This window comes from Thermothielavioides terrestris, chromosome 1 (genome assembly GCF_000226115.1).
Source record: "Thermothielavioides terrestris NRRL 8126 chromosome 1, complete sequence".
In the NCBI taxonomy this organism is placed as follows: domain Eukaryota; kingdom Fungi; phylum Ascomycota; class Sordariomycetes; order Sordariales; family Chaetomiaceae; genus Thermothielavioides; species Thermothielavioides terrestris.
In genome coordinates, this window is record NC_016457.1 from 4,721,774 (window position 1) to 4,733,696 (window position 11,923).

The window sequence follows — 11,923 nt, forward strand, 5'->3', positions numbered from 1 at the left end:
CCCTCCCTCCCCTTCAACACGCTTCAAACTCGCTCTCTCGAAAAAGGGTGCGATGTGCCCGCTCACTGCACCTGGCTGACAATCTCGCTCGCGCGGGTCAGCGACTCGACCATCTGCTGGCACTCCTTGCGGCGGCGGATCGTGTAGTCGCTCTCCTTGAGCAGGTCGTCGAGCTCGCTCTGGCGGTACATGTTCTCGAGCAGCTCCTTCTGCATCTCGTCCTTGGTATAGCTGCACAATTGTTCCCATTCTAGTCAGTATATATGCATTGCACCGTTGTATGTGGATGTTTAAGGCGTGAACAAGGCGGAAGGGAGGAAAAAAAAAGAAGAAGAAGAAAACGCACGTGACGAGGTTCAGCATGATCGCCTTGGGGACCATGTCGATCATGGTCCGCTTGACGATGTTGAAGTAAGACGAGATGAGCAGCTCTGTAGGGATCACGGCCGTCAGTTTTCCATTCTCCTTCCCCGGTAGCAGGGACAAACAGGTAAAGGCGCCGACTCACTGATAACTTCCACCTCGATGCCCTCCCGCTCCGACAGCGTCCCCGAAGCCTTGAGCGTCGGCGGTGGCGGCTCCATGGCGGCAGCCTTCTTCTTGTTCTTGGCGGCAAAGAAGCTGCCGAAGAAGCCCGTGTTCGACTGTTCCGAGTCGGCGCTGCCGCCCGGTGTCGGGCTGCCTGCGCGCGCCGGCGTGGCGGCCAGGGGCTTTCCCGTCTTGGGGTCGACCTGCACCGGCCGCGGCGGGTTGTGCCTCTCGTTGACGATCGCCATGGCCTTGTACAACGTCAGTCCGTGACCCAATGACAACTCCGGCGAACAGAGCTTTTTGAGACTTTGAAACTTACCCGGTGACCGTTCAGGAAATCAGGGTGCGCCGTGTTGATATAGCATGCCTCCATGGCGACCAGATCCCGCACCAGCTTGTTCGTCGGCTCCATGGCCTTCTTGAAGAAGGCGATTACCACGGCGTGGATCTTCTCCTTTAGCTGCGGGTACCGCCGGTACAGCTGCTTGCTGAGGAGCTGCGAGAGGATGCGCACCAGCTCGTCGTACACGAGCGACGCGCACTTCAAGCTGGGCTCCTCCAGCCGCTTGATCTGCTGCTTGACGATCAGCTCAAAGGCGGTGGTGCCCACGAACAGCGCGGGTGAGGCGCCGGACGAGTTGTACAGGATGGTGCGGATGTCGACGTCCTTGACCTGGTCGAAAGGGTCCACCGCCTTGACGCCGTTCGAGTACAGCTCGTGGAAGACGAAGCTGATTCTGGCGCCTCCCGAGAGTTCGGTGCTCGACAGCTCTGTGTTGTTGCCGTCCAGCACCGTGCGCCACTCGTTGGTGAACTCGGTGATGATGTTCAGCACGATGTTGGCGCTGTTGCCGAGCATCGACGGCCCCAGCGACTCGAGCTCCTGCGTGTACTTCTGCAGCGAGCTGGAGATGCGGGCCTTGATGTCCGGCAGGGTCTGCTTGATGTGCATCATCAGGATGAGGTTGAGCTTCCGAGCCAGGTAGGGCGTGCCGCAGTACGAGCTCTTGTTCCGGTACGCCTTGTGGCTCTCGAAGAAGTTCTTCTCGGCCTCGAGCGCGGCGTTGATGGGCTTCTTGTTGTCGATATCCCTCTGGCCGCGGTTCACCACCGGGACGTAGCCCAACCGGAGGGGGATGATACGCCCCGCCAGGATGTCCACCACGTCGGTGCCCTCGTCCATCAGGTCGACCTTGGTGAGCACGCCGATTGTCCGCTGGCCCTCGGGGTCGACCTCCCTGGCCAACTTCAGACCGTCCGAGTTGGCCAGATCGACGTTAGCGGCCGTCACGGCAAGGATGATGGCGTTCGACTTCTGGATGTACTTGAGAATCATGTCGCGGATCTGCCTCTCGATGTCGCGCGGCTGGTCGCCTACGGGCACCCGCGTCAGGCCGGGCAGGTCGACGAGGGTGAGGTTGAGCACGTTGGGCGAGTAGATGCGCAGGTTGATCGGGGCGGGCGAGATGCCGGCGTTCCGGCCGACCTTGGCCTCGGTCTCCCGGTTGATCTCATCGCGGATCTTGTTGAAATCGAAGAATTTCTGGCCTGGGATGTGCAGGAACTCGCCCCACTCCTCCGCGTTGGCCGCCTTGTCGGTGCTGTCGGCCAGCTGCTTCTCGACACCGACACCGTTCGCGTGCGACTGGGCTGGCCGGTTGATGAGCTGGAGGACGAGCGGGCGTCGGGTAACGATGCCGGAACCGCGGGGTAGGCTATGATGTCGTGCGCGTTCAGTATGTGGCTGATTGGGGGTAGATGTCTCCGCGGGGCAGATGAGGGGTGCAGGCCGGGGGGGGGGCCGGATCGGGGGCGAGCGAAGGGACAGAGAGCAAGGTACTCACAAGTCGCGGCCGACGATATTTTCTAATACTGAGCTCTTCCCGCTGGACTGGCTGCCCACAACGACTATTTGCGGCAGATCGATGGGGTTGTTGACGCCGACGGTGGTGAAGACATCCTGCAGTCGGTTGACCAGTCTGGGCGGGGCAGGGGTCGGTCAGTGCCTGACGGGGCAACACCCCAACGATGCAACGACGTTCCGACGTACTTGATGAGTCCGGGGTCAGAAATGCCGCCGGGAGTGCTGAGCGACCCAGGGGTATCGGCCGTCATATTTACGGATGTGCACGGGGGAAATCGTGTGGTTGCAGGTGTTGCTGTTGGAGATCGGGGCCAGGGGCGGGAAGGCGACCCTTAGCTGCCGCCGGGGGGCGATGACAGATATCGGCTTCGGGGGACGCTCTTGTCTTTAAAGCGTTGGAGCTACGCTTGTCCTTGCGTCGACAGCCGGAATGCTGCAGGACGGGCGCGTTGTCTTGTTTGCAGATATGAGGATTCGGGAGTGGCAGGGACGGGTCGGCAGGACGGGCGTCTTGGGTTTGGACGGCAAGACCAGGGCCAGACCGGCGATGCGTGGACTTCGTTGCGTGTGGGGCCGGAGCGTCGCAGCCTCCCGTCTGTGCAACGCAAGCCGCGCCTCTCAGCCGTGCCGTGCACGTGATCTGCCTGCACCCGGGCATCCCCTGCACCCTCGCCCGCGCAACTCCAAGTCAACCAACGGGGAATTGAAACTGCAGCGCACTTCGCCAGCAGCGAGATGGCTCGAACGAAGCAAGCCTACTGTGTTGCCTCCCTGCCTCACAAATCGAGCCAATCTCCCAACTCGCAAGAGATGACGTTGGACTCCACCGTTTTTTTCAGTTATTTGTCTGCCTAGAATAGCCAACGTTATTCCGCCGTCGTCACTAACAGCATTCGTCATGCAACGCCTCACGTTGACGCCGCCCACAGAGACGCCGCCCACAGGAAGGGGGAAGGAGAGGGGGGTCAGCCGGCCGGTCCCCCTACACCAACGTTAGACCATGCGGCACCTCAAATTCGCCCTCGCCCAACAAAGCCAGCATTATCCTGATGGACACAGACGGCTCGCTGCTCATTGCACATACCCCTGGCAAGCACCGAGTTGAGTCGATTGAAGACCTCAGCTAGCTACCTACCGTGCAAAGAACGAATATTGAAAGCCCTGCTGTGTCCGCAACGGCACTTATAGCTAGCTCCTGCCTGCCGTCCCGGACTGGGATATTAACTGTCTCGTCCACTTGTGCCCGGCCAGCCGCTGTGGATGGCGGCCGGCTGTCCATCTGGATCTGGCACGCTGTCTTCAAGCCAGTGCAAGAATGACGAAGCAGGAGAGATAAAAAAATAAAGAAAAGTAGCAGGTAAAACAGTAAAACGCCTTGTATCGCAGCCAGAACGAAAAGCAATGCACCGTCCCTGCCACCTATAACACCACCAGCCCCCATCTCCAAGTTCGCCGACCCCATGCTTAGCAGTATGACCAGCCGTGAGACAACCCATCCACTCCATAATGATGCTGGAAGACACATGGCAGCAGACTTGTACTGAGGTGCCTCTTGCCACGCCAAAGACTACGCCTCTTCCGAATGCCGGCCGCCGTTGCTAGCTCCCCGCGCCGTGCCGTTAGAGTACCGCTTCTCCGAGGACATCGCTCGAGCCCGTTCCCGATTTGACCAGCTAACAGAGCCCAAGCGTCAATGACATGCCCGACCTGGTGCGTGCTAACGCGGGGGAAAGCGGGGGAAGGGGGGAAACAGTCTGCAACTCACATTTTGATCCTTCCGTCGTCTCCCGCCGTGGCGAACATGCACGGGTCGCACGGGTTCCAGGAAACCGTGTTGCAGCTCGGATGGTGAGCTTCAGCCTCGTGCACGAGAATTCCCTTCATCTTGTGCCAGATGAAGACGCGACCATCTACAACAACAGGAGAGCTTTGCGTTAGCAGGGTGACCACCTCTCTCGCCGCGGTGCGGGACTATATAGCGCGCCAGGATATGAAAATCTCACCTTCGCTGCCGCTGATGACAAAGTTTTCGTTGGCGCCGCCGAAACCGCTGCGGATGGTGAACTGCCCGCCCGTCTGGCCCGTATATCTCTGCACCGTCTCGCGGGTCTCGATGTCGATCAAGAGCGCCTCGTTGTCGCTCTTGTTGACCAGCATGTACTTCGAGTCCCGGCTGATGCTGACGCAGGTGGCTCTGCTGTTTAGGGCCAGGTCGTAGACGAGCTCCCGCGTGCCGAAGTTGTAGACGTGCAGGTTGCACCGCTCGTCCATGGCCACCAGCCAGCGCTGGTCGGGCGACAGCGCGACATCTTCGGTCCGGTGCGTCTTTGCAAAGGAATAGACGCACTCCTCCGCCATGTTCCACAGGCAGAGCGACTGCTTCTTGTCGAAGGACCCGAGGACGAACGTCCGGCCGTCGGCGGGCCACACGCAGCTGCTGATTGGCTCTTCAAATCCGCTGAGCGTGCTCACACATTCGCCCGTCTGTAGCCTCAAGTCAGTAAGTCCAGTACGTCGCGCCTTGCCTTGGCCAGTCGTCGCCGCCGAGAAAGAAAAGGAAACGAGAACACTCACATCAACGTGCCAAACCTTGGCGACGTGGTTCTTACCGCAGCTGACGAGTAATTTGCTGTCAGGCGACCACGCAACACTGCCAATTCCACCGGGATGCCCGCGGAGCTCGTGTAGCAACGTAAGGTGCTCCACGTCCCAGACGCTGACTGCCTCGTCCGTACCGCAGCTAGCCAGGCGCCTGCCGTCGGGCGAGAAGCAGACCTGCCAGATCTCCTCGGGCCTTTTCGACGCTTCGATTCGAGGGCTGCATAGCTCAACCAGCACTTCCGACGGGAACCGGCTTCTGTCGCACGAATGGTCCGTGTAGAGCGAAGGCGGCTCCTCTGTGGTGTGGTAGAGGCACCTGTCCACCTGGCTGCGTTTCACGTCGTGCAGAAGCGCAGCGAGGCGGTGGTCTGGAAGCATGACTTCCGGGGATATCGACTCTGCAGCAATCGAGCGTCAACCAATTGCGGCACGAAGCACGCATACGCACGGGCGGGCGGTGGTAATTCGAAAACCCACCTGAGAGACGCTCTAGTAGAAGCTGCCTGGACCGGCCATCGGCGCCATCCCAGTTAGCCCTGCTTCGGAGATCTTCGGCATCCTGGCACATGAGGAACCTCGAGAGGAGATGGAGCGTCTGGTGCTGGTCCGAGCACAGCGGCGACAGCTCGTTGCGGAGCACAGTCAAGGCTTGTGACGTCTCCCGCCGCTCCAAGAGCTCGAGGAACTTCTGCTGCCGAATCTGGAACCTCATGGCATTGCGGTCCGCTCCCGGCGCCAACACCAGGCCATCTCCGGACCCCTGACCGGGCCGCCGACCGCTGTCCCTAGAGAGCAGCTGCTCCGCTTTGACCCAGTCGCCGCCCAGCACGGCGTGCCGGAAGGCAACCACGTCTGGGCTCTCGACCTGGAAGCCGCTCTCTTCAGCAACACTCTCTGCTGCCGCATGGTATCCCAGCTCATTCAGGGCCTGGATCAAGATGCGCGTAATCTGCTCTCGATCGTGGCCCAAGTAATCCTCGCGCTGCCCCGCCACCGGTCCCCCGTTGGCGCCGGCGGCTCGCGGCCGGTTCGACACCACCCGCGCAGCCCGGGTAGACGGGCCCCCGTTATCGATCTCCGTCAGCATGCTGTCACAGCGTCTTCGCTTCGGTTGTAACTGGTTGCCTGCTCCGCCTTCCTCGGCCTCCTCAGACTCGGCCCTCGGTCTCCTTCCAAGTATTCCAGCCGGCCGGCTGGGCGACGGTGGCAAGGCTGTGTCTCGGGAGCCAGACCTGGGCCCGGCGAGCTGAGTGGAGCTGGGCACTGACGTCGGGTTCGGAAATTGCAAGGGCGGGAGCGGCGACGGCGGTGGGACGGTGTCGTTCGGAGACACTAAACGGATGGGGGGCGGGGAGGCCGGATTGTCGGGCGGGGGCGGAATATAGATAGAACCTTGGAGGGGGGGTTGGTCTGCCACGGCGCCAGAGTTGGGTTCTGCGGGAACGAAGAGCGGTCCCGCAGAAAGACAAGGTGGATGGCGTGTGTGTTGAGATGGATGCCTTTCTCGGGGGTGGGAGGAGCGGTTCGGCGTGATCGATGACGGTGCCGGGGCATCAACGTTTGGATGCTGGATGTGCGCTTGAGCTCGACCGTCCACAGCTGGCGAGAAAAACGGTAGGGACTTCCAAGTCGATCATGAGATGCCGTTGCTACCGAGTGTCGACAGCCGCGGGCACCATGGAAAAGCGGGCCAGCTTGCGTGCTTCGTCCGGACGTGCACAGTGCAGGTTGTCTGGTGGGTGGTCCAGTGATCGCCAGATGAGGAACTCGCAGCGTCCAGCTCAAAAATAACAGTCTAGAGGAAGGTCAGGTAGTTATGTACTTGAGTATGGAGTGTCATAAGCAGCTGATGAGCGTTTGACGTCCATCTGTCAGAGCCCAGTGCGTCTGCTGGCCAGGTTGCCAAGAGCGGGTGGGAACCTGCTGTGGGACAATGAGTGAGCTGTCCGCCAATGGTGAATGCCAGCAAACGTTAGTTAGCGTCCCAGCATGTTTGGGTAGGTGCTCCCTGTCTTCTGCAGCCGTCAGGGTTCCTTGTTTGGGGACCAAGGGTAACGTGGAGGTTACGGAGTGCCGCGTCGTTGATTGGCTTCCTGCCCTCCAGCCCGGAGAATCCGCTGCAATTGCTGCCTGTCGTGCCAGTGCTTTATAATTGGTGTATCGTTCGGATGTCCGCACCCACCTTAATATGAACTCCTGTGCTGTGGTACGGAATACAGAATACAGGGTTGGTAGGAAGTCAATGGAATGACACTTGCTTCATCCTCTGCACTATGTGCAGTGAAGAATTTCCGGCATGCACAGCGCAACCGACAAGGACCGCGCTTTCCATCCGACGTTTCATTCCCGTCGAAGGTGAAAGAGCAAACGTGCCATCGGGCGACGTGGACAGCTGAGGAACATCCACATTCACATCCGCATCTGACAGCCTCGCCTCATCTGCGTTCCATATTCCGCCCCAACTTTGAGGCTGGCTGTGTACCTGCCTCCTGGCACCTGCCAGGCTTTTGTTCGTACATGATTAATCTTATTTGTTTTCACCTTAAAATTAACCTTGCAAAATTCTTTGATTATCTCTAGGCGGTGATTCTAAATGTCGGGCGTCTAAGCTTGACTGCCACCGAGCGATGCGCTGCCGCCAGAGACTTCGTGTGTAGCTGGCGTCCCGTTCGAAGCCCTATCCTGCTGGTCTCGCCAGCTCCGCGTCATAATGGCTATAACAAAGTCATCTTTCTTCATAGCCAGAGACCGATGCTTGTGCTTCCCTGGAATCTTCATGTATGCCGCCAGGAGGGCCTCGCGGATACCAAAACATAGTTGACAGCCTTTTTTTCCTTTTCTTCTTTCTCCTTTTTTTTTTCTATTTTCTTCTTCTTTCCCCCTTTTTCTTCTTTTCTTCTTGTTTCCTTTCTTTTCTTTTCTTTTGTTCTGTTTTAAGGGGCGGGTGTTGGGGAGGTTGGGGAAGGGGGTAGTAGTGGTTCTCGCGACGGGATGAGAACAGAGAAAAGACAAACTGGAACTTTTCCTCCATTGAGTTGGTGTTTTGCCCACATGAACAGCTCTGGGACTAGGTGGTGTGGTTGGTAGCTCGGTGTCTACGCTTCCTCCGGACTAGAGAGAGACTTCCCGACTACTCTTTTATCCAGGCCATCTGGGGGAGGGCTAGGAGGGCGAGGTGAAGCGAGTATGCAAGAGGCAAAACGGGCAGTTACATGCGCTTGAGTGCCCGGACAAAAGCAGCGTTACCCAGGTGCGGGCGCTAGCTCGTCCTCAACAAGTAGACGTTCTGGCCAGAGTTGATAGCGAGTAAGTGGTGTGAGTTCCACGGATCCGTCTGACATCACGCGTCTCTACCTACCTGCTCATGGAGCACATGTCGGACGGCAACCTGCTTTCGCTGCACCGGAGGCCCAAACCCTTCGAGGTAAGGCGATTCTACACAGCCGAGATAGCATCAGGCCTCGAAGCAATCCACAAGCTCGGCTTCGTCCTGGGACTCCAAGCTTGAAAACATTCTTGTAGCTGAAGATGGCCCCCTCGATCTCGCCGATGTTGGGATCTAGAAGGTTTCAGCAAACAACAAAACAATCTTGACGGTTGCGAACTCCGCTAGCAACTGGCATCGAGCAGCTAGGGTCAGAGCCAAAGCCTGGTCAATCCCAGCGTGATCAATTCTCCCCTGAGCAACCACGCTCAGGCTGACTACTCGCAACAGCCCGGGATGCTTGAAGCTCACTAGACTGTAGGCGCGGCTCCATTCACTGCTCCGGAGCTGGTGTTGCGAAAGGAGTACTCCTATGACCAAGACTGGCGGTCGCTAAAAGTGATCATGTAAGTGGCACACCTCGTCCATCCATGCATCTTCTCTTCCCATGATATCGCTTCACGGCGTAGCTGGTGGAGTAGCAAGTGGGTTATAACCCATACGGAGTATGCCGTAGAGGGAAAGTCCGCTACCTGACCTAGGACACAGCAGGTTCGAACTCCTCGTGGGTTGGGGCCCCTATCCAGGCCGCAACCATCTATGCCCTCCTTCAACCGGCTCTTCATCAACTGGCGAGATAGTCTGCTCTTCCCTGCGGACGGCGAGCTCTACATGTCTAGCATCCATCTCCTCCGGAAGCCGCCCCCTACTCCTCAGTCTTACTCTCCAGATCCCCCTCACCTGAAACCCTGCTCAGCCCAACCGGACCTAACCCTGTTTAACCTAACCATAGCTAACGTCCCCTCCCCCCCTCCTTCCTCCTGGTCCTCTCCCAGTTCCTGCCACACTGTCCCGCATCACAGCCTCCACCACCAAGACCGTAAAACCCGCCTTGGGAGCCTCCGCCTGCTAGCGTAGGTCCGATCGTTCCAGGTGCTGGTGGTGCCGCTGGCGTGGCTAGTGGTGTTGGTGCCGGTGATGGGGCGGGGCGGCAGCCGATCGACGAGGCGGAAGAGTATAAGGGGGGTCTGCCGATTCTGAGGTGTGGTTTCAAGAGGTTTAGTTAATCCTGAATTGACGGTCTTGGGTGTTTGGGGGTGCTTTGCGTTCGGGAGGGGAATTCAGGGGCTGGAGTGGGTGCCATCTGTTTGGCTGTGGGCCTGGTGATTGGCCTGGCCGAGATGTCCGCTCCTCGCTGTGGTTTGTCCCTGGTCTCGCATGTTGCTCAGGCTTGATAGTAGACGTTAAAGAGGTCCCGCCAAGACTAATTTCGGCCAATTGTCGGCAATGTTTTTACACCGTCAATACGTCGCCAAGATCGCTATGGGGTTTGCACTATCGCCAAGGTTTAGTTCGCCAGGGGTACGGGGGGAGGCGCTAGCCCCCCGCTAGTTAGGATTTAGGTTAAGGTTAGGATATAGGCTATAGTTAGGGTATGGGTTATCCTCGTTTTCTTTTTTTTCGATTTGGTTGAGGTATTGTAAAGTTGTTGTTATTATAAGTCTTACGATTTTACATTGTTAATATTTGAAGTTATAGCGGCCCCGCTTACTCTTGGCGAGTTGTAATTATTTGTTGGATTGGGGTAATAGACTACCTGGATATAGGGGGACCTAGTTTTTCTACTTTTCTATTTGTCTTAGAGCGTTGTATTCGTTGTTAAGGGGTCTAGCCCTCTAATCATATATATTTAAGTGGGCTAAGCCTATCTTCTTTATTATTAAGTAAGACATTAAGTAGTTGTCAATATACGTTCGTTGACACTACGTTGATGGTCCTCCTTCTTCTAAGAAGGCTATTGAGCCTCTCCTTTCGTTGTTCTACCTCTGTCTAGACGGTAGGCATTCGAGCTATTGAGCTCTAACTATATTCTTATTGTCTTTTATCTTTCTACTATATTCTACTAGATGTACTTGAGCTATATATCTTCCTTTTGGGAGATATCTTTCCTATTACTCAATATATACTATCTTTATCCGTCTAGAGGTATACTATATTCTTTTAGGAGCTATCTTATACGCTTGATCCTAGGTATAGTAGGGTAGGTTGGTATAGAGGTTTTATACTATTTTAAATAGGGGCTTAATTAGAGAGGAGCTTAGCTTTATATCTAAATAGGATAGTATAGACTACGAAGTTTTCTAAGATTATAGAACTATACGATACTATATTAATAGCTATATAACGACGATATAACTAACCTATTAAGGCTTTGGTATACCGATACCAGCATCTCTAGGAGGTATAGAAACTTATTGAGGTATATACGTTCTAGGGGTCTGTTGAGACCTTGTCCTAAGAGACCTTCCTTTACCTAAATAGCGTAGGGTATCGAAAAGATATCTTGTTATCTCTAATACTTCGAAGACCTATTGAGGCTTCGTTATCGTTGATATAGCGGTTGTAAAACGCTAACCTAATCAAAAGACGATAGTTCTATCCTCCTAAATAGAGATAGAGGTAGAATTTTCATCGATTATTATTTTCTTCCTTAGTCTAGTCGAACTAGTTACAAAAGTAGTTAAACGTAGTAGCTACTTATAAGCTTCTAAGCTTAGGACTATACCTTTATAACATTTAGCTTCTTCTAATAGTATATCTAGTACTGTTTTATATTAGATACAAGGTCTTGATATAGACTTTTGCTTTTCTTCTTAAGAGCTATACTTTTACCGCTATTACACTAGTTGGGTCTAGTATATTAGTTGCTAGGGGTATCTAGGTAATCTACAAGGAACCTATAGTCATCCTTTAAGGCGTTTAGACTATATATTTCGAAGGAACCTAGCTTTTTAAGAAGTTTTCTTCCTCTAGATAGACGTTAAAGGAGTCGATATTCCTATAGAAGTATATATATTAGTCTTTTTATAGTCTATCGATATAATCGTTACCTTTTTTAAAGACGATAGCTAAGCGTCTAATAACTAGACTCTAGCGATATATATATATATTGTCTATAGAAGCTCTAGGAATTCTATCGACCTCTATAATACTATTAATCTTAATATTAACCTCCGAAGGAGAGTCTAAAGATATATTTATCTTATAGCCTTTCTAAGGTATACTAAACGAAGAAGACCTAGCTAAAGTAGTATAGATACCCCTTCTATCTTCGCTAGATACCTCTACTCTACTTATCTATATAGAGGTACCTATAGTAATACCTTCTAGTCTCTTCGAAGCCAAAGCTCTAAGGAAGATAACTAAGTATGTTCTTACTATTATATTTAGTATAACCTTTCTAACCTCAGTGAAGGCTAGCCTTTAGGGCCGCTTCTCTAGTTAGAATACTATACATTGGATCAAGACCTTTAAAGAGATGTATAAGGCTTATTAGGTTACTAATAATAAAACCTATATATACCTATTTAAACTTTAGTATAATACTATAATCTAGCCTATTATCCGTCATTAAGAGAAAAAGGACTAAGAGACTTAGATAGCTTTTAAAGCTAAGTTCCTAAAATACTAGAAGAACAACGATCCTAAGTAGTATAGAGATA

At 54.3% G+C, this 11,923-nt stretch overlaps 2 protein-coding genes across 2 annotated transcripts; both read right to left on the reverse strand.

The window, feature by feature from the left end:
* Window positions 1–62: 62 nt before the first annotated feature.
* THITE_2038066 (uncharacterized protein) lies at window positions 63–2,646 on the reverse strand (the record flags this gene model as incomplete). Its single annotated transcript, XM_003649678.1, has 6 exons — window positions 63–231; window positions 347–431; window positions 509–779; window positions 851–2,246; window positions 2,376–2,510; window positions 2,582–2,646. 6 exons carry the CDS (start codon window positions 2,644–2,646, stop codon window positions 63–65), a joined length of 2,121 nt encoding a protein of 706 aa, XP_003649726.1.
* A 1,392-nt stretch (window positions 2,647–4,038) lies between these two features.
* THITE_2108573 (uncharacterized protein) lies at window positions 4,039–6,307 on the reverse strand. Its single transcript, XM_003649679.1, has 4 exons — window positions 5,474–6,307; window positions 4,970–5,394; window positions 4,399–4,879; window positions 4,039–4,305 (listed from the first exon to the last, which is right to left on the reverse strand). Exons 1-4 carry the CDS (start codon window positions 6,081–6,083, stop codon window positions 4,157–4,159), a joined length of 1,665 nt encoding a protein of 554 aa, XP_003649727.1. The 5' UTR covers window positions 6,084–6,307; the 3' UTR covers window positions 4,039–4,156.
* Between the last annotated feature and the right edge of the window lie 5,616 nt (window positions 6,308–11,923).